Source organism: Stegostoma tigrinum, chromosome 3 (genome assembly GCF_030684315.1).
Source record: "Stegostoma tigrinum isolate sSteTig4 chromosome 3, sSteTig4.hap1, whole genome shotgun sequence".
Classification (NCBI taxonomy): domain Eukaryota; kingdom Metazoa; phylum Chordata; class Chondrichthyes; order Orectolobiformes; family Stegostomatidae; genus Stegostoma; species Stegostoma tigrinum.
In genome coordinates, this window is record NC_081356.1 from 14,292,373 (window position 1) to 14,314,565 (window position 22,193).

At 41.2% G+C, this 22,193-nt stretch overlaps 1 protein-coding gene across 6 annotated transcripts in view; it reads right to left on the reverse strand.

Moving 5' to 3' along the window:
- Window positions 1-22,193, reverse strand: part of LOC125451333 (uncharacterized) — a 99,457-nt gene that overhangs the window by 67,164 nt on the left and 10,100 nt on the right. For 2 of the 6 annotated variants that reach the window (XM_048528345.2, XM_048528344.2), the window contains exons 3-6: window positions 18,631-18,708; window positions 18,430-18,507; window positions 3,857-3,941; window positions 2,728-2,763 (exon numbers count right to left, since the gene is read on the reverse strand). In XM_048528345.2, coding sequence (XP_048384302.1) covers window positions 2,728-2,763; window positions 3,857-3,941; window positions 18,430-18,507; window positions 18,631-18,708 — 277 coding nt within the window. The remainder of the gene's footprint in view (window positions 1-2,727; window positions 2,764-3,856; window positions 3,942-18,429; window positions 18,508-18,630; window positions 18,709-22,193) is intronic. The other 4 variants (XM_048528346.2, XM_048528347.2, XM_048528348.2 and 1 more) reach the window with 4 other exon arrangements.

Here is a 22,193-nt window from a genome sequence, read left to right on the forward strand (position 1 = left end):
TTGATGCCAAGCTAGGTGATCAAAATCATTGTACAATCAAATCATGTACAGGAGACAGCCATTCAGTTCAGCATGTGTGTGCAGGTTCTTTGAGGGAGAAACTCAGCTAATCCTATTCCCCTGCACTTTCACCAGAACCATGCAAATTCTCACTTCAGGTGTTTATTAGACCCACTCACTTCTAGCACAAAAGGGTTTTGCCACTTAACACAAGTTTTCTGTTTTAGAAAGCATTTGAAAATGGATGGGTTTATTAAAATCAACTAGAATGAGTTTGTTAAAAATACAAATTAAATTTTACAACTTAATTTGGAGTAAGTCAACGGATGGTTAAGGTAAAACATAGTGGTCATTGATCTTTTAAGAACATCTTCAGTAAGGAGTCTCACCAGAGGCCTAGTCTAGTGAGTGTAACAAGGTCAGTCAGGTGAGCTTCATATAATATGAGTTCCCTGATTGGGGCTGTTAACCTTGTCCAAATCAAGGAGCCCAGGCTGAGAGTTAAGAACTGGAGTGTCTGAGATCCTGTTCAGTCAGAGATGGCTCTCTGCTTGTAAATGGAGTGTGATTTGGTGATAGGATACTGGCCCCTGTGGAGTTATTTCACTCCTAAGCCTGGATGATCAATGGACATGAAAAATAAGAATATACACAAACAGATTCTAACACAGTGTATCAGGTCAGGCAGCATCAGAGAAGGAAAGTTGACATTTCGGGTCAGGATTAAAACATTGACTTTCCTGCTCCTCTGATGCTACCTGACCTGCTGTGTTCCTCCAGCTCCAAAGTGTGCTAGACTCTGACTCCAGCATCTGCAGTTCTTATGACAAACAGGTATTGCTTAGCTTGAAAATAATACACTGCAAAAAAAATGTTAATCCACTTCTGCTATCAGTGGATTTGTATCAAACATAAGGTATCAAAACCACAAACTTCTACAGTCACACGAGCAAGAGACATCTCAACAAGCAGGATAACAAAATGGACAAAAACCCACATTCTAGAAAATGGGCTGATCTAATAAGTTGACTTGGATGTTGCTTAGTCAGAAGAGGATAGCAGAGAGGATAGAATGAAAAAGAAGCCTTCTTTCAATGTGGAGCTAGTGAAGAATGAAAGTTATTTGAAGGCCAGTGATCATGAGGCAGTCAGCCCAACACTGAAATGTTTCCTTTATTAAGCTGTTTGCACAAGCTGGATAGGTGGAACTCTGGGAAAACAAAGTGTGGAGCTGGATGAACACAGCAGGCCAAGCAGCATCTCAAGAGCACAAAAGCTGACGTTTCGGACCTAGATCCTTCCGAGAGGGGGATGGGGAGAGGGACCTGGAATAAATAGGGAGGTGGGGGGAGGCACACCGAAGGTGGAGAGAAAAGAAGATAGGTGGAGTGGAGAGTATAGCTGAGGAGGTAGGGAGGGGATAGGTCAGTCCAGGGAAGACAGACAGGTCAAGGAGGCGGGATGAGGTGGTAGGTAGGAAATGGAGGTGTGGCTTGAGGAGGGAGGAAGGGATGGGTGAGAGGAAGAACAGGTTAGGGAAGCGGAGACAGGCTGAGCTGGTTTTGGGATGCAGTGGGGGGAGGGGAGATTTTGAAGCTTGTGAAGTCCACATTGATACCATTAGGCTGCAGGGTTCCCAAGTGGAATATGAGTTGCTGTTCTTGCAACCTTCGGGTGGCATCATTGTGGCACTGCAGGAGGCCCATGATGGACATGTTGTCTGAGGAATGGGAGGGAGGAGTTAAAATGGTTTATGACTGGGAGGTGCAGTTGTTTGTTGCGAACTGAGCGGAGGTGTTCTGCAAAGCGGTCCCCAAGCTTCCACTTGGTTTCCCCAATGTAGAGGAAGCCACACCGGGTATAATGGATACAATATACCACATTGGCAGATGTGCAGGTGAACATCTGCTTGATATGGAAGGTCATCTTGGGGCCTGGGATAGGAGTGAGGGAGGTGGTGTGGGGGCAAGTGCAGCACTTCCTGCGGTTGCAGGGGAAGGCGCGAGTGCTTTGTTTCTCGATCAGCACCACAGGGAACAACTGCTCTCTATCCACTGTGTCTTTATAGCTTCCTTGGATATAGACAATGTGGTGATAAGTTTTGTCAAGATGTTAGACAGAGAGAATGACCAATGAAATTTAGATTAAGAATTGCAGAATTTAGGTTCTACCAGTTGATGGCCATTGCTGGGGAGGTGAAGGCAGTGGGAACATATAAGGGAGTCAAAATTAGATGGTAGGAGAGTTTGTGACTGGAGAAATTCACAGAAACAAGGGTGATCAAGGAAATGCAGCATCTGGAAGTCTGTAGAAGTCAGGGATGTTTAAGAAACATTAAGCATATAGTCAAGCGAAGATATGTTGCGGCATGGAGAATTATGGGCAAGGGACAAAAGAATTGAAACAGATATTTGTCAGACTATTAAAATGCTGGGGAATAAATCACTGGAAACCATGCAGTGTAAGCATATGGAGAGATTTTACCACTTTAAAAGAAAAGCTAATAAAAAAGGAGTTGGATAAAGAAAATCTGAACAAATTTATCCAAGAACTGTTTTGAAATGTGAAATGACAGCCAGAACATTTGTAACCTTCGATTGTAAACAGCCAAAAAAGAAAGTGATCTCTACAGTCCAAATGATAACTGAGGAACTAGTCAAAAAAGTTTGGATCATCTCTTAATCCCACTGAAAAACTGAGATTAGATACATTAAATTGTGTTCTTACCTCAGCGAGAGGTCTTTCAGATTCCTTATACAAACTCTGAATAATAAAACAAAGTCACTTAGAAAAATAAGCTTTTAGTAGAAAATTCACAGTTAAAAAGAGATACCAACTACTTTTTCTGAGACCACTCCTAGCACTGGCTGAACATGATCATGAGTTGAATCACAGGGTGCAGGAGCCAGTGCGGCTAGCTGTCTGTGGCTAGCATTGTTCCAGGGATCCCAGGCATTAAAGGGGATGCTTCTATCTAATGGTTGTGCCCAAAGCAGAATCTTGGAAAATCAACCCAATTGCTGAGAGGTTGCATAAATCAAGAACAAGTAATTAAAGAATGTATTGAGGCACAGTGGCTCAGTAGTTAGCACTGCTATCACACAGTACCAGGAATCCGGGTTTGATTCCAGCCTTGGGCGACTTTGTGGAGTTTTCACAATTGTCCCTGCGTCTGCATGGGTTTCTGTCAGATGCTTCCATTTCTTTCCACAGTCCAAAGATGTGCAGATTAGGTCATTTGGCCGTGCTAAATAAAACTGTCGTGTACGCTACAGGACAGCTGAGTTAGCCATGGTAAATGTGAGGTTACGGGGCTAGGGTGGGGTCTAGCTCTAGGGGAGATGCTCATTGGAGGATCAGTGCAGACAGGATGGGCCAAATGGCCACTTTCTGCAATGTGGGGATTCTCTGATTCTATTATAGAACCAATCTTCCAGATCTATTTTGAATCTAGTGACATTTACTAGTCAAATCAGGTCAGGTATACTGCTCCACTACTAAACTAGATCATAACTGAGCAGCACTCAGTCTTCGGAGTACCAATTACTTAAATCAATGCCCCCTCAAAGCCTTCCCAGAAAACATATCAAGGCTAAGACTTGGTGCATCTGAAACCTGACTGAGTTTGGAGTTGTTCCAGAAAACTTGCAGCAGGAGTTCACAGGAACTGCCACAGATTTTCAAGGCCTATAACATTCTACCTCAATACATTGTATATAAAGTACATTAATGCATCCAAATAAGCAAGACATTTCAGACACATGAATAAATTCCACAAAGTTCTAGTTTTGGAACATAGCTCAATTATACATTTACAATCAGTCTTGTGTATTTAATGTGCACAAAAGACACCTACCTGTTAACATAATCTGCATAGGTATCAACAGCCTTGCCTCTAAAAAGTTGCATTAATGACAGCCTTAATAACTGAGCTTCTTCTCCTAAAGACCAGGAAGAAGAAAAAAAACACCTCTGTTTAAAAACACCCACTAAAAATTGTTCAATACAGTTATGCATTGATTTTATGGATTGGCTTAAAGTCTGCTAACCAGTGAGCCACATTTTACAGTGTTTCACAGCTAATGAATGAGGCATACATTATCAGACAGGTTTAAGCAGAATTGCATTGATAGGTAGTTGAAGGAAAAAGGGATGAGTGTAAGAGTCATATGGCATGAGGATTATTATTTGGATTATAGGGATGAATGTCAAAAGAATGATTAGGTCAAACAGTGTAATGTAAAACAGAATTTCAAATAATTATTTTTGAAGTGTAGTTACTGTTATATAGACAACACAACAGCCAATTTACATTAAGCAAGGTTCCATAAAACAGCATGTGACAACTTAATCTCGCTTTCATTAGAATTGAGATTCATTTTTGCACAACAGCACCAGGAAGAATTATCTGCACTTCAACAACTGTTGCCAATGGGGCTCATTATTTGAACAAGTTCTGAGCGTTGAATCACATTCTCTCTAATAATGTAGCACTTCGGCTCCACCTGGCATTATTTGAGGAGGGGTAGAGAAAGTTGTTCCTGGTGTGTTGACCAATGTATAATCTCATATTCAAAATCACATGAAGAGCTTACATGGTTATTATCACATTGTTAAGCACAGTCATAAACGTCAGTGGATTACAACATTAAATCAGCAGGAAGCAGAAGCAGAAGACTCAGTCAGAGAACTCCTGCCAACTGAGTCAAACAGTTTACGGCATTATCTTTTTAATACTCACATATGAGCATGTACTTTATAGATATTCATTCTTGAATACAGTGAGTTCTTACTTAAAGCTGTGTTTGTGTTCCTGAAAATCACAGCTTCAAGTGAAATGACTTCAAGCAAAGCGTAGTTTTCAACAGAAATCAACATCAAAATCTGAGTTAGGTTCCTACAGACAGTTGTTATCAGATTTTAAAAGTGTACAAGGTGACCATTATATCATACATGTGTGGCACTGTGTATTATTAGTTGAAAAAGCTTTCAAAAAAAGATGTCACTAAATGTTACTGAAATACCAAATTAATTGAAAGAAAATACTGCCATTCACATGGTGGGTTTTAAAATGGGCATTTTTGGTAACTCAGTGGGCAGCCTTTCATCCTGTCTTTCAGATGCAATATGTGGCCTTAAGTGGATGGTATTCATTACACCACAAGTTGGATATCCCAGCTAATAAGTGCTGTACGGATAAGTAACAGAGTGCCAAATCAAAAGTAAAAGTGAGAAAGACAAATTGTGAAGGAGGATGTATTTTTTAGATGGATTGGTAGTGTGCTGCATTTGTCGCTCTCTGTGCTTTTTTTTCTGCTCTGCTTCAAACCTGGTCACTAGAAAGCCAGGAGAGGGAAACTAGAGGCTCCAAGTTTCCCCAGTGACTGTTTTTGACCCCTTGTTGCCCCAGTACATGTTGTGCAAATCCCTAGGGCCAGGGTTTGAAAACAAAAGACAGCGAGTGCCCGTAGTTCCTACCATTCACCAGCCTCGCCAAGTCCAATTACTGTACAAGTTCTATCCCTTCCCAGCTCAGTTAAAAATGTATTCATCCTCAAATCCACCCCTCACATCCATTGACCAAAACCTTATATTAGTGTCTCCTTCTGCCATTCACTAAACAGAACACTTTATTTAAACCAGTCATAATCTTGTACATAGACGGAGCACTTATTGCAACCTCCTTTGTTCCAAAGAGAACAAAGTCAGTTTCCAAACATAACCTTGTAGCTGAATTTCCTCATCCCTGAACCATTTTGGGAAGTCATCTCCACATAGTTCCAAGGAACTTCACTTTATGGTCTAAATGATTGATAAATATGGAGTCAACAAAAATTAGTGAATGACATGCAAAACGTAAGCAATGTTACTGTCACCTAAGGGGCCTCATGTCTGAAAAAGCCTTGATGCATGTTTAGTATGGATGTTTATAGATCTGACAGGATATGGTGTCAATGGGTGGGGTAGGGGAAAGGGAGAGAGAAAGCAAGCGTGTGCACGCACATGTGGGGATGGTGTGGTGTTGTTTGTTGGTGAGTAAGTCAAATTTCAATATTTGCCTGTACATGTGAAAACAGTGCAGCTGACCAGTTCAAGTACAATGCTCTATAGAGCCTTCTTTTACAATGAAGTTGATGCAGAATCATCATTATTCTGAACAGAAATCTCAAAGAGATGCAAACCTTGGATTCTCTACAATATCAGGATGCTGGGCACAGGAAGTTACACTGGTTCATTTAAGCTGGACCACTGCGTTAGGACTGCAGACATTACATGGACAGGCACAATCTTGCATTGTCTCTTCAATAACTGTACAGAGTAGCCAAAGCTGCTCGGCCATCATATCAAGAAAACAACAAAATCCTCAAGGAGGAATTGCAAATAAGCAAAAACGTCCAGCCCAAAATTAGGCTTTAGGAAGCTATATGGAACCTGCCAAACATTAATGCTTGTGGTTTTTACAAGTGAACTGGAAGAAATTATTCAACCACGAATTCCTTCCAGTTGGAGACTCATCCTGGCTACATCTTAAGCAGGCTGAAGGAGGGGACTTGGTTGAGAAACTACTGTGTATTCACTTGTGCTGATTGGGGCTTCTGTCGGAGGTATCCAACTGCTACGCCCCCTTTCTTTGGCCATTACGATAAATATTAAAAACTCAAACAATGAACAGTACCAAGTATTTTGTGTAGGAATTAAGCAGTTCATTCAATGGCACAGAAGATTGTATCCACAAGCAGTGACAATCTCTACTAGTCCAGGATGACAAAACAGCTGGAAAAAATACATTGTGAGGTGTTATAATTTGACTTGGTGGTTTTCAAGGTAAAGAGTTATTACATGAATATGTAGTTAGGCCTTAGTCAAAATGTCACGCTGATTTAGGAGATTTATTTGGTTTGTTGTATGCAATTAACAGTAACTTTATTGGCACAGTGTTCTGAAAGAATGCCAAGACATTCTGCAAGATTTGATAACCCAATAAGTTGATAACTGATTAAGGTTGACAATTTGCAACCACAATTTGCAACCATACAATCTGTCGTGTTTGTCATGACACTGTGATTTAAGACATGAGATTAGCACCTCACAACCTGGATGCCAACGGCAAAGCTGGGAATCACAAAATTATCAAATAATTCACAATATGTAAGGCTCCTGGTCAGAATTTCTAGCTCTGGAAGATTGGCTCAACAAGCAAAGCGAAAGTACGCATCCAAGTCCATCAGAAGACTTTTGGGTCAGACGTGCAAGGCAATATCCCACGGTAGTAACGGCCTTAAAGCCTAGAATCTAGATATTCACCTAAGAAGGATGCTCCTCAATGCATGACGCAACACCACTAGTCCTTCTATGATTAGAATTTTAAACAATTTCAAGAAATGCACCTTTGTGACCATATACATATGAAACTTTTGGGCTGGATTACTGAACCAGTCACAGAGCTGATGGATCCTCAAAAGGTATAAAGTGTAAGTCAGAGGCTCGTCATTTTGCAGGAATCGTAATCAATTAATGTATGGTAATACACTGGCCTGTATGCAAAGCTCCTGTGACCAAGAAGGTTTGAGAAACACCAGTCATAAGCATTTCTTTAAAATGAAAGAAGAACACCAATTACACAGATCTGTAAAGATAGATGCATCATGTTGGGCCCACTCGCTCATTACATTGACAACAAAATGACTGATTAAGCATTTTGAGAAACCCTCTGAGGCTACTGGATAATAACATCTGAATCATCTAGGGATTATTGGGGTATCAGTCAGGTAATTCCTTTGTTTTCTTCACCCTCGTTCTGTCATCAATGAAACAGGAAACACTGCAAGTTTTCTTGCTATTTTATAATCAGCAAATGAATCATTCATATTCTTGGAAACTCACACCTGTATCTATTTTAAGGCTTTGAGCAGATTGAGGAACTTGTAGTTGACAGGAGCAGTGAAAACTGCAACTCAGGTGATATTCCGCTGTCCCGTAGAGATTTCTTAAAATTAACACAATCCTGTTCAACCAGCTCTTCATGTGATGTGCTCATAAGAACTTGTACACAGTCACTACAACTTGCTAGCACCCTAACAGCACATGCAAGTTTTTCAATATACATTTACTAATCGGCTCTAACCAGAGGCTCTTCCTTGAAAATTGACTGTATACATCCCCCCCACACATCAATCTCAAAATGTTATTTAAAATGTATGCCTGGAATTCATTGCAACCTCTGCATTGTTTTAATTTCATAATCAAGCATTTAGAGGGAGGAATAAAGCAGCAGACTGGCTGTACTTTTACTTTAAAGCATAAGGGAGGAAGAAACAGAATAAAGGAGTCAAGGTGTTGTTTTCATGCTGAGGCCTGAGCTGTTGACTTTCAGCCAGCTGTACTGAGTAATCACAAAAAGGAATTATTCTAAGAGTTTACGTAGCAAGTCATGGGGGAGATATATCGTGAATCACTATGACTTAGCAAAACCTGAAACAGTTGGCCTGTGGCCATGAATCAAAAACAGATCAGCTTCACCAATTAATTTTCATGTGAAGTCAAAATGGATTGGGAATTTAAAGTTCAAAAAAATTTTGAAGGCAAGAGTTATTTTTTGCAAAATAAAACAAATGGAACATGATCACATCGAGTACTTGGTTTCTGCATCAAGCACTTCCTGGTCTGGTCTAACAAAATCTTGCATTTACATATAGGAATGTTGCACAGTGCATCACAGGTATGCAGACAGACAAAAATTGACACAGAAAGCAGCGTTAGAGATGACCGAAAAAGGTTTCATGCAGCATCTTAGCACAAGCCAGACATACCATGAGGCTCCTTGTACTCCACTCTAACAATCATCAGCCACAGCCCCTAAACAGCAATCCCAGCTTGTGTTTCATATTTCTAAACAATCAAGATTGTCAAATTTAGTGAGCTATGTTGCATTAAGAGCTAGATTAAGCCAGCATTTGTCAAGTATGCAAATGGTATCAAACTAGAAACAGCAGAGGAATCAGAGTAAGTCAGTACTTACAAGTGGGGGGGCACAGAATAATAAACTTCCCATGCAAGATGTTAATGTCCTATAGATGGAAAACATGTATTCTGTGTAAAGTCTTCATGTTCATGGTTTACTGTGTGAAGCTGAATTCGATTAGGAAGTCTCAGTAGAGTTAACCAAGGCATTGTAGGAATCAAAGCCAGTAGAACCGCACAGTCATTGACATCAGAATACAAGTTAAGGTATTATGATCATATTTCATAATGATCTCAAAGGTACACTTTCAGTACTGCATACAGTGCTGGTCACAGAAATATTCGAGCACTGTAAACAAAACAAAAAGTGGTTGAGGAAATACTGGCAAACCTTGGCTTTTCAACCTTGAAAATAGTTGGCTAAAAGAAGTGATCTTGCAGAAATAGATAAAAACCATTATGGAAATAAAGAAAAGAATACTGCTTTGTCATGCAGGAGTTGAATAGGGGACACCAGTTCAAAACAGTAAAAGACCTAAATTCTTTTTTAAAAAACATTAAGTGTGATGGGCTCTTAGACAGAGTGGGAAATCTTAAATGATGAGTCCATTTAAAGACCAATTGGTTGGCAGACTTTAGGGTTACAGTGGATGGGTGAATTAAGTTGGGCTAAACAGCCTTCAGCATAACAATTGCTTTGTTTTACACAGGCCCATGTAATGAGAAATTTAAGGAAAATAAGCAACAAACATATTTATCACTACGGACTCAATTTCAAGCCTACCTGTCTGGCAGGGAGGCAGATAAAATCTGTTAGAAAAAAATACATGAAAAAAACCACAAAGCAGCATAATAATCTTCAATTTTACAACAAAGCTACACCATGTAACAGAACAGTTCCATTGTAACATATGCATGCAGGAGCAAACTGAAGCAGGAAATCTGGAGATTCAATTTAAGGAGGCAATAAGCAGTCCAATTTTATGAATTTAAAGTGGTTTGGAGACACTGACATGACAGTTTCCCTGTGTATGCTGTTTACAAACGCAGACACCATGGAACTTTCTGGCCTCCACAGTCAAACTTAGCTGTTGATATTACACTTTGTGTAGAATTATTTTATTCAATTCATATTATGAAAATTATTTACAACATTTGAACATCTAGATCAAAGTTTCCTATTTCGATATCACAATCACAGGTTGTCTGAATCAATCACAACATATGTAATCAAGTATTACAGTGGAGTTGGAGGAACACAGTAGGCCAGGCAGCATTTGAGGAGCAGGATTTGGACCTACATCAAATTATTGTCAACTATGTTTGTGTTATCTCAACTGCAACATTGTTAAGTCCCAACTCTAACCCAATTAAAACTTACAATGACACCCAAAATTCTGGTGAGGTCTATCGTTGTATACTCCACAGCTCTTCAGAGACCTGGATGTCTGCCAGAGTTATCCTGGTATAACAGCAGACTCAACCTTTAGTTAGATCCCGGGTTTTATTTTGTTCCTTCATGGGATATGAAAATTATTGGCTATGCCAGCATTCATATACCATTACTAATTGCATTTGAGAAGGTGGTAGCAAGTTGTTTTTTTTTTGTGAAGTTCAGCAGTCCATGCTGTGCAGATACACCAACTGTCCTGTCAGAAACCATTCCAAGCTTCTGATCTCGTGACCTGCAGGACAGCTATCTCACAGATGGTAGATAGAAAGGAAGAAGTGATTTACTGACCAAAAGGTACCTCTAACCTGCTCTTGTAGTAACATTATTTATTTGACTTGACCGGGTCAGTTGCTGGTCAGATGTGACACACCATCTTTGGTGGAAAGTGAGGGCCTAGGTGGTATTATCACTGGACTGTTAATCCAGAGACTCAGATAACGTTCTGGGGACCTGGGTTCAAATCATGCCATGGCAGATGTTGGAATTTGCATTCAATAAATATCTGGAATTAAGAATCTAAATTGACAATGGATTCATGGTCATATCAGGATAAACCCATCTGGTTCACTAATGGCCTTCAGGGAAGGAAACTGCCATCCTTACCTGGTCTGGCCTACGTGTGACTCCAGACCCACAGCAATGTGGTTGACTCTAACTGCCCTCTGGGTAATTAGGGATGGGCAATAAATGCTGCCTGGTCAGCGACACCTTCGTCCCATGAATTAATAGGAAAAAAAAGGATGTTGGTGGAGAATTCAGGAACAGTAATGCCAATGAGCTTGAAGTGAAGATGGTTACAATCCCTTGCCGGAGATGGTATTTGCCTACCACTTAGGTGGCAAGTAAGGATTTTTGCCCTACCAGCAACCAAACCGAAGCCTGAACATCTTTGTGGACACCGACTGTGTCACTATCTGAGCAGCCACAAATGGCTTTGAGCAATCAACTGCAAACATATCCATTTCGGGCCTTATGGAAAAAAGGTTATTGATACAACAACTTACGATGGTTGGGCTTCGTACACTACCCAAAAGAAACCACTGCAGTGATGTCCTTGGGCTTAGAAAGTTGACTTCTAACAATCAGAATCACCTTCCTTTATGCCAGGTATGACTGCCACCACTGGAGTGATTCACTTCATCACATACCCAACCAATTTCTATTGTCTTCAAATGTTGCTAGGTGTCCTAAATCCCACACTGTCAAATGCTACCCTGACCTCCAGGGGTGTCACTCTTAACTCATGCCTGGAAGTCAGCCTATCTACATTGGCACCGAGGCTGTGACAAAGTCAGAACCTTGGTGGAACCCAAAATTAACACAATAAGCAGTTCATTGCTACACAACTGCCACTTGATAGTCGACAACAATTTCCAACACTTTACTGATTCAGAGTAAAACGAAAGAATGGCAACTGGCTAGATTTGACTTATCCTGCTTCTTGCAAACAAGACATACCTAGGCAATATTCCACATTATCAATAGATGTACAACTTCAACAATGGCCAGAGCACCTTGGCCATGGACACAGCTAGCTTTGGAGAGGTATACTCAGGATGATAGTACGGTATATAAGCTTTGCTGGTTCCCTCTTAATATTATGTAGAATGAATCAAATTGGCTAAAGACTGGCATCTGTGACGACAGTTCCCAACACACTGCTGACTGGTATGTATGATGGCAGTTACTAGCCAGTGACTACAAGTGGAGGCACAGATGGACCACCCACTTGACAATTCTGTGTGAAGATGGTTGGAAATGCTTTAGCTGTTTTGTTTTGCACTGATATATTACACTCACTGTTGTGAAGTTGGATATAGTGCTTATGGATTGGAAGGTAGGACATTAGAATTTGTTGTAAAACGGTAAGGGGAAGAGAGTGCATGAGCCCTTTAAAAGATTTTTTTTTAAGGCTTGGAGATTAAAACAAAATGTCAGCAGGCAGGAGCAGATGCACGGAGTTCTTGAAATTGAAACATTGTGTCAAAAGGCTATGCTATTAGTAGACAAAGCAGCATTTTTACTAAGACAGCAGATTATTGAATTTAGCCAATTATATTAAACCAGGCCCTAGGTACCGAAGCCCAATTAAATATAAATCTAATGATTTTGACAACCTCAGACCAATACTATTGTAAGAAATTAATAGGTCATCACGGGTATAAAAGAGGAGGGCATTTGAAAATCTAAGTGACAGCAACTGCCATCTATCAAGAGAAAAGCTCTCAACAGCCATCAGCTCCAAAGAAAGACAAAGTCACTGGTTCTCACAGAAATCTAAGATCTGAGAGTAGGCTCCATTTAAATGAAGATACTACAGCATTCTTAGCCAATATTCCTGACACAAGAATGCGACAGAGAAAGGCATTCCTGAATGCAAAACAGCAGAGAAGGCAAAGACCATTCTGGAAGACTCAGTTGCTTGAAATTTCAGCCAGGTTAAGTTTTATTTATTTTCCTTATTCCTTTGGTTTATAGAAGTGGTACCTGTATTTATTGGAACGGCATTTAGAATGTTGGTTTGTTCAGGAATAGTTAGCAGATGGGGGGGGGAAAAGGGTGGAAATTGTTTATTTGTTAGTAGTGCTGTTAATGTGCTCCCTATTAGACAAATAAATTGTTACTTGTTGCTTATGAAGTGAGTACCAGGGATTTCACTTCACTTAACCAAACCCTCCATAACATTCAGCATGGTCACGTATGGGGACATTTTCAAACCCTTGTCCTCTAGCTAGTTAATTGTCCACGAGCAATCACAATTCCTACTCCCCAGATATTCCTTAGGGATGCAAGATGACTTGCTTCCACTTTGGATAGATGGGATAAATTAGCTTGGTCTTCTGGTTGGCTCAATCACCACAGGCACAGTCTGGCACATCCTTTAGGACAGTAGATGTGCTACCAAGTTACTCCGTCATGGATGCTGAACTCCACCAACCAAGGCACATTCTGTACCTTGCTACCCTCATTGCTTCTTCCAACAGGTGCTCAACATGAAGGGGTTCTCAATCATAGACTGAGGGAGGTAATAGTTCAGAAGGCTCCCACAATCATGTTTGGCCTGATACAGTGCGTCAATACTGAGGATCCCCGGAATCAGTAGATTCCAACTGCCTATCAAACATACCCCACTCCTCCACCAATGGGGCGAGACATACGCAGTGATGGTGAAGGTAGTGTCTGGAACACTGGCAATAAGGCTTGGTGAGTGTGACTATGCCAGGATCTTGCTTGATTCTTTATACACATTTCACTTCTCTGTGCCTCAATTCCAAAAGTGATTGCCATTGAAATTAAGGCAATAATTTGACTAACTGTAGCACTAAAAAGCCTAGTACAATTGAAGGTTATTCAAATTAGGAGAACCTCATCCATTGGTTGCAGTCCCACCCAGCACTGAAGAAGTCATGGTGTCAGGGACCAAACAGCTCAAGGTACCACTGCTGCAGTTCTTAAGTGTAGTTTCCTGGCACAATTACCTGTAGCCACTTAATGATCTTCACAAAGGCAAAAGTAGGACGAGTCACTGATGATCACATGAGGTCATGTACCATTCAGAACAAGACAACAAAGTAGTCCATGCCCAAATGCAGCATGATCTGGAAAAATTCATGCTTGTGCAAATATCTGACTTCACTCGAGAGCCAGTAAATGACCATTTCCAAAAAAGAGAACCTAGCCATCTGCCCTTGCCATTGAATGGCAATGCGGCAGTCATATTCCCTACCATCATCATCCTGGTAGAACCACTGTCCAGGAACATGGCTGAACCAGATCAAAATAGGAGAAAGGTGGTAGCATTGTGGCAATGTAACTGAAACAAATAACCCAGACCAATGTTCTGGAAAACCAGTTCAAATCCTACCATGACAGATGGAATTTAAATTCAATGAATTTTAAAAAATGCAGATTGAAGTCTAGTCTTATTAATACAGATAATGAAAATATCATTGACTAGTGAGCCAGTTACTTAGGGAAGGAAATCTAGTATCTTCACCTCTACACGCAACTCCAGGCCAGTAGCATTGTGGTTGACTCTTAAGTGAATTCTCAAATCACCCAGCATGCCACTCAATTCAAGGTCAATTAGGGATAGACAATAAAATGGTGGCCATTCCAAATGATGCTCACATCCGATAAAAGGAATTTTTAAAATTGCAAATAAATAACTGTGCCAACAGGAGCAGGTCACAGGTTGGGAATGTTAAATATCTGATTCTAAAAGGGCTTTCTGCATTTACAAGGCTTAAATCAAGAGTCAGATGGAATAATTGGGTGGATGAGTGCAGCTCGCTAAAATCAGCAACATCCAGGACAAAGCTGTCTTCTTGATTAACAACTCATCCACCACCTTAAATACTCATTCCTAGCACACCTTAATTGCATTGTGTGCCATTTCCAAGATGCCCTGTCGTAACTTACCAGTTTCTTTAACAGTATTTCCCAAATCAACAATCTTTCATCCCACAAGGATAAAGGCTGCACACGTTCGGCATCTCCAGGTCATGTACCATCCTACACCCAAAGAAACTGCAGTTCAAGATGATTCATCGAACTATCAAAGGCCATTAGGGATGGACAAAAATTACTTGCCTTGCCGGTGATGGCCACATTCCATTATAATTTAAAATAATTAAATGAATTTAAATAAGTTGAAAGAATAAAGGCCAGCATCTAAAGTATTACCACATATTTTCCAATTCTTGCTAGAAACAGTACAAATGCATTGGTCAGAGGACCCAGACCAGTCATTATTCTAGCATACAAGGAAGTTGTGACTGGGGACCCTGTGGAATCCCCATAATAGGGAATTGCCAAAAAAATTGAAAATTTCACTGGGCAGTCTCTCTACACCCGGAGACCTTCAAAAGTTTCCATTTAAACTGGAGAATTCAGTGGGATTCAATGAAATTAAGTAAAAAACAGTTACCCAAGAGAAGTTAAATGTATGTGTCCTGAGTAACTATTTAACACGTGCCATACTTAGCTCAGGCACCTTCAGCTACAATCTCCCATGCCCTGACCTGACACCCCCTTCCTCAGCTCCACCTCCAGTAATACCTTCCCCCACACCCAGCCAACCCAAACTCCCAAACACAGACCTGACACACGCACACACACACACTTACCCATACTCCCCCACGAGAACCGATTCTGCCAGACACGCTAATGAGTTCATCATTTAACTGGCCCCCTTGCTAGCTGCCCACTTTAAGCATTTCCCTTCCAACCCCACATCCTACCAGCTGGTATCTAACCACTGACACCCTCCATTCCTGGCACCCTAACCCTCATTCATTGGCATCTTACCTCAGGCCCTCTATCCCTCTCCTCAGCTGGCAGCCTATTCCCCTACCAATCTGGCACCCAGTCCTCCCAGTATGCCAACATCACACTTACCTTACAATGCTTAACCTTTGACAGCAGTTGTCAAAGTAGATGTTAGGACCTTTAAATTACAGAATCTGGCAGGTGACAGCTGCGAGAAGTGAGTGTAGCTTGCCTTTCTTTGACAGTTCGATACTGTCAAAATGGAAGTACTGATCATTTCTTAGAGAGCCCTGATTCAAATGTCCTCTCAGATATTCAGGGGTCCCTTCTTTTATAAAAAGAGGACGGCCACAGTGGCAATCTGCGTTAGATTATATTAGGGTATCCACCTCAACTGCTTCAAACTGGACTGTGATGTGAACAGCTCCCACAGAAAAACAGTGGCTTTAACAGAAGTGACGTTGCACAGGGTACTGGCAGCTGAGATAGGGTTTAACAGATCCACTTGGCTGACATCAGCTTCCACAGGTATACCAACGGCTGTTCCACCTTGTGGCCTACTCCACTGCTCAAAGCACTATGCCGGTGTTCAACTGATGTATACACATGGCTAGGATGAATGAACATTGATGCACATGGAAGTTAAGGAATATGGAGCAAATGTGCGTAAATGGAGCCAAGGTGTAGACCACCATGACCTAACTAAATGATGATACAGGCTTGACTGCTGAATGGATGAATCCTGTTTCTATCTCAATTAATATTAAAATCTACAGAACCTGGTTTGCTGGACAATATTTATCATAAAACAGATTATCTTATTTGTTTGTGCAAGCTTGTTACATGCAAATTGGCTGTGGTTACCACATTACAACAGTAACTACACTTCATTGGCTGAATAAAAATATCCTGAGAATATAAAAGACAATACATAGTGACAGATTCTCTCTTCTTTTGTCTTCATTTCCATTGATTCAAAGACATGCAGAAGCATGGAGTTACCTCTTCCCCTGTCAGTTCTATTGTTAAAAGTGCTTCTCTGAACTATCATCCCTAATATTTCTGAATGGATTCTACCTTCATTGATTTTACTAATACTCTCCAGCCCAAAACACTCCAGAAGCTTCAGATCATTCAAACAGGTTGCTACAGATGTAATCTGCCCTTCCTTTCTAGTGCCCCATCTTGTATGACTAGCATCCTCTCAAAGTTTGGACAAAGACAAGATTTTCAGTCCAATATTCTCACCTTGCTTTGAAATTTTTCCAAGGCCCCACCTTACCCTACCTTAAATATGTCTTTTTACCCTCCACATTCTCTCACAAAATTTTTCTTCATCCTTACTCACTCAATGCACACTACTAATAAACGAGTGGTCAGATCCTCCCCTCTTTAAACCTTCAAGGACACCCTAACTTGTCACCTCTCGGGTTTCTTTTGGGAGTAGCCTGGGCACCATCCTAAAATTGGTGTACTCTCCAGGTCTGGTTGCCTATCATGTCGTTTTCTCTGATTTGCTTTTCTGTCAATGAAAAATGCATTATAAATGCAATTTGATAAATGGTGTAAAGATACAGAAATTGTACAATTCTATGTCAAATAATAACAATCACACCTAAATTCTTAACCACTTCTAAATATTTAAAGCCACTGAGTTTGAAACTCCCCACCCAATGAAGGGGCTGTACGTGAAATAAAACAACACTCCAACCTGGGATTTCCCTTGCCTAACCCATCTCGACTGTGGCTGTTGATCTGTTCCAATCATCCATTTTACTCACTCAATTAAAACCAATCCTACGGTCTGCCCGGAAAAGGTAGCGTTAGGCCCAAAACTGCAACAGTAAGAGCCCAGGTTTCTTCCAAGAGAAGCGGCGGTGGGGGGCAGGGGGGGGGGGGGGGGTGGTGCTGCAGCTCACATTTTTGTAGGCCCCAGACTTTCCAACATTTACAATGGCTGTAGCTTATTCTCTCTTTATCCTCTTCAACATCCCTTCTTCTGCAGTGGCAGCAAATTTTCCTTCACTGTACATCATCTGAAATAAGGTGCCTTTAGACAGCAAGAAACCTTCCATGCACAGTTAATTACCACTGACCCAAGAAAGTCATTTGGAGTACATTACAGTTACAACCCCTGGTGAAAATCCATTGCTATTACCTTCTCTGTGGGGCTAAATGCTGCCACTCACTTGAAGTTAAAGCTCACAAAATTTTCGATCCTCATTTGGAACATCTAAGTTCAACCAAGTGCACTCATACAGGAGGTGCTGATCATAATGTACTCGGTGCACAGGAACCCATGAGCAGGTGAAAACAGCACCAGTCAGTCAGCTGAAGCATAACACAAGTGGTGATTCTGTTACTGCTGCCTCAATGATTTAAAATACTGTCATATTGAATCTAAATTTGGTCAACTGCAACACAGCAGGATGCACCCGTGCAGCTTCAATTGTCTGCTAGTCACTAAATTGAAGAATTGCTGATTTCCTGCCAATCGCATTCCCTTCTGACAATGAAGGAGGCCACAGGTCAACCACAAATTTATTAACAATGATCAAGATCCCTGATTATACTGATTTATGGGTACTTTTATATTCAGACTTTTCCTCATGTTTCTGTGCAAACTTTAGCTAGCCAAACCAGCAGTGTCTGGGGCATTCTAGGTGCATTTTGCTGACTGCATCCCCTAGAAGCTCTGTGCTAATATCATACTTGCTTTCCTCCAAACAAATACTGGAACATACCATTAGTGAAGCAGACGGTGTCTCCAAACAGCTTACACATAGAGGTAGTATAGGATGTGTCAAAGACATTGACTTTCTCTGCAAAATAGTGACACATAAATTGCATCAAATTATGAAAAGCTGACAGTAAACATTCTCCTTCAGTGTCCTCCATACACATTTGTATATATTCAGAAAGATATACTTTTGTAATGAGCTTACCATCTGTTGTTACTAGATTGCCACCATACAATTCATGCATAACTGCAGAAGGATCCTTTTCAAATACTGATATCCTAGCTGCAAAAGCAATAATTGTTAGTTACAGCACATTTTATTAGGTATCTGAACATTCCTAAGTTGTTCAATACCACATCCATCTGGATGTATTATACAAAATAGGAAAATTAACATGTGGCTGTGCATAATTAGAAGTTTATTAGGATTAATACAATCGCATGTCTGCCATTGATGTACACTACCTGTAAATACATAAATACTACATAATCATAGCTTATTACCAAAAGCAATTCTTTGATAGAGTTAAAACAGCTACAGGTTTCTTGAGTGCGTTCACAAGATAAGTTGTCAACTGCAAGCAGTTTCAGTTGCATGCTTAAACTACACTCGTGGGGTTGTAACAGCTGCACGGTTCCTCCTAATCTCCTGCTCTAACTTCAATGGGATTTCTGGAGACAGGGCAAGGACTGCAAGTTAGTTGAAGTTGTAGAGACTCCAACTGATACTGAAACAAAGCAGAAGAGGGATCCTCATTTCTGACATTTTCAAGTATCAGGCAAATTCTGGTTGTGCACATAACATTGGAACAAAACAAAAGTCATCTCCTGTCAGTCAGTGAATACAGCTTGAAACTGTCCACAAATAATTAAAATATTAACAAGTAGGGATTGGTGGGGAAAAAACTAAACATTTTTCTAAACTCAAGGAGAAGTATTTTCTAGTATTAGCTTTTGATTGACACCAGAAAACAACAGTAACTGGCACACAGCTTATGGAGGAGGAATTAAAAGCAAGCATATTATTACCGACAACAACAAAAACAGAAGTTGCTGGAAAAGCTCAGCAGGTCTGGCAGCATCTGAAGAAAAAAAGTCAGTTAATGTTTCAGGTCCTTCCTCTGTTTTTGTTTCTGATTTACAGCATCAGCAGGTCTTGTTTTTATTAAGCATATTACTACCATATCACTTTAAAAATTGCAAAGTCATTTACACTTGCAATTATTTAAAGCTTTAGGTAGCGTACCTCAGTGGTACAATTAGTAAACGTATGAAAGCCGGGGCAGGTATCAGATCTTGTGGTGGGAGAGCATTTTGGTGATAGTGACCATAACTGCCTCACATTCTACATAGCTATGGAGAAGGAGAGGATTAGGCAAAATGGGAGGATATTTAATTGGGGAAGAGGAAACTATGACGCGATTAGACATGAGTTAGGAAGCATGGACTGGGACCAATTGTTCCATGGTAAAGGCACTATAGACATGTGGAGACTGTTTAAGGAACAGTTGTTGCGAGTGATGAATAAATATGTCCCTCTGAGACAGGCAAGAAGGGCTAAGGAACCTTGGACGACGAGAGCGGTGGAGCTTCTCGTCAAAAGGAAGAAGGTAGCTTACACAAGGTGGAGGAAGCTAGGGTCAAGCTCAGCTCTAGAGGATTACAGGCAGGCGAGGAAGGAGCTCAAAAATGGTCTGAGGAGAGCCTGGAGGGGGCACGAGAAAGGCTTGGCAGAACGAATTAGGGAGAACACAAAGGCATTTTACACTTATGTGAGGAATAAGAGAATGGTCAAAGAAAGAGTAGGGCCGATCAGGGATAGCATAGGGAACTTGTGTGTGGAGTCTGAGGAGGTAGGGGAAGCCCTAAGTGAGTTTTTTGCTTCTGTCTTTACGAAAGAAACGAACTTTGTAGTGAATGAAACCTTTGAAGAGCAGGTGTGCATGCTGGAATGGATAGAGACAGAGGAAGCTGATGTGCTGAAAATTTTGTCAAACATTAAGATTGACAAGTCGCCAGGCCCGGACCAGATTTGTCCTCGGCTGCTTTGGGAAGCGAGAAATGCAATTGCTTCGCCACTTGCGAAGATCTTTGCATCCTCGCTCTCCACTGGAGTCGTACCTGAGGACTGGAGAGAGGCAAATGTAATTCCTCTTTTCAAGAAAGGAAATAGGGAAATCCCCGGCAATTACAGACCAGTAAGGCTCACGTCTGTCGTCTGCAAGGTGTTAGAAAGGATTCTGAGGGATAGGATTTATGACCATCTGGAAGAGCATGGCTTGATTAAATGCAGTCAACACGGCTTTGTGAGGGGCTCGTCATGCTTCACAAACCTTATCGAGTTCTTTGAGGATGTGACTAGAAACGTTGATGAGGGTCGAGCTGTGGATGTGGTGTATATGGACTTCAGCAAGGCATTTGATAAGGTTCTCCATGGTAGGCTCATTCAGAAGGTCAGGAGGAATGGGATACAGGGGAACTTAGCTGTCTGGATACAGAATTGGCTGGCCAACAGAAGACAGCGAGTGGTAGTAGAAGGAAAATATTCTGCCTGGAAGTCAGTGGTGAGTGGTGTTCCACAGGGCTCTGTCCTTGGGCCTCTACTGTTTGTAATTTTTAATAATGACTTGGATGAGGGGATTGAAGGATGGGTCAGCAAGTTTGCAGACGACACAAAGGTTGGAGGTGTCGTTGACAGTGTAGAGGGCTGTTGTAGGCTGCAGCGGGACATTGACAGGATGCAGAGATGGGCTGAGAGGTGGCAGATGGAGTTCAACCTGGATAAATGCGAGGTGATGCATTTTGGAAGGTCGAATTTGAAAGCTGAGTACAGGATTAAGGATAGGATTCTTGGCAGTGTGGAGGAACAGAGGGATCTTGGTGTGCAGATACATAGATCCCTTAAAATGGCCACCCAAGTGGACAGGGTTGTTAAGAAAGCATATGGTGTTTTGGCTTTCATTAACAGGGGGATTGAGTTTAAGAGTCGTGAGATCTTGTTGCAGCTCTATAAAACTTTGGTTAGACCGCACTTGGAATACTGTGTCCAGTTCTGGTGGCCCTATTATAGGAAAGATGTGGATGCTTTGGAGAGGGTTCAGAGGAGGTTTCCCAGGATGCTGCCTGGACTGGAGGGCTTATCTTATGAAGAGAGGTTGACTGAGCTCGGACTTTTTTCATTGGAGAAGAGGAGGAGGAGAGGGGACCTAATTGAGGTATACAAGATAATAAGAGGCATAGATAGAGTTGATAGCCAGAGACTATTTCCTAGGGCAGAAATGGCTAACACGAGGGGTCATAGTTTTAAGCTGTTTGGAGGAAAGTACAGAGGGGATATCAGAGGCAGGTTCTTTACACAGAGAGTTGAGAGAGCATGGAATGCATTGCCAGCAGCAGTTGTGGAAGCAAGGTCATTGGGGACATTTAAGAGACTGCTAGACATGCATATGGTTACAGAAATTTGAGGGTGCATACATGAGGATCAATGGTCGGCACAACATCGTGGGCTGAAGGGCCTGTTCTGTGCTGTACTGTTCTATGTTCTATAAACTGGGGAGGTTCTCTACATCTTGACAGCGCAGGGTATAATTAATTGAGAGTATCTTTACCAAGAAAAATAATCAGGGTTTTCTACAAAGCATTTGACCATGCTAGAACATCAACATTGGCTGAGGTCCAACTGGAATTTGTCTCGCAGTTGAACAACCCGATAATGGTAAATCTACTAGCCCATCCCTTCCAACAGAGATCTATCCTCAATGGAATGCA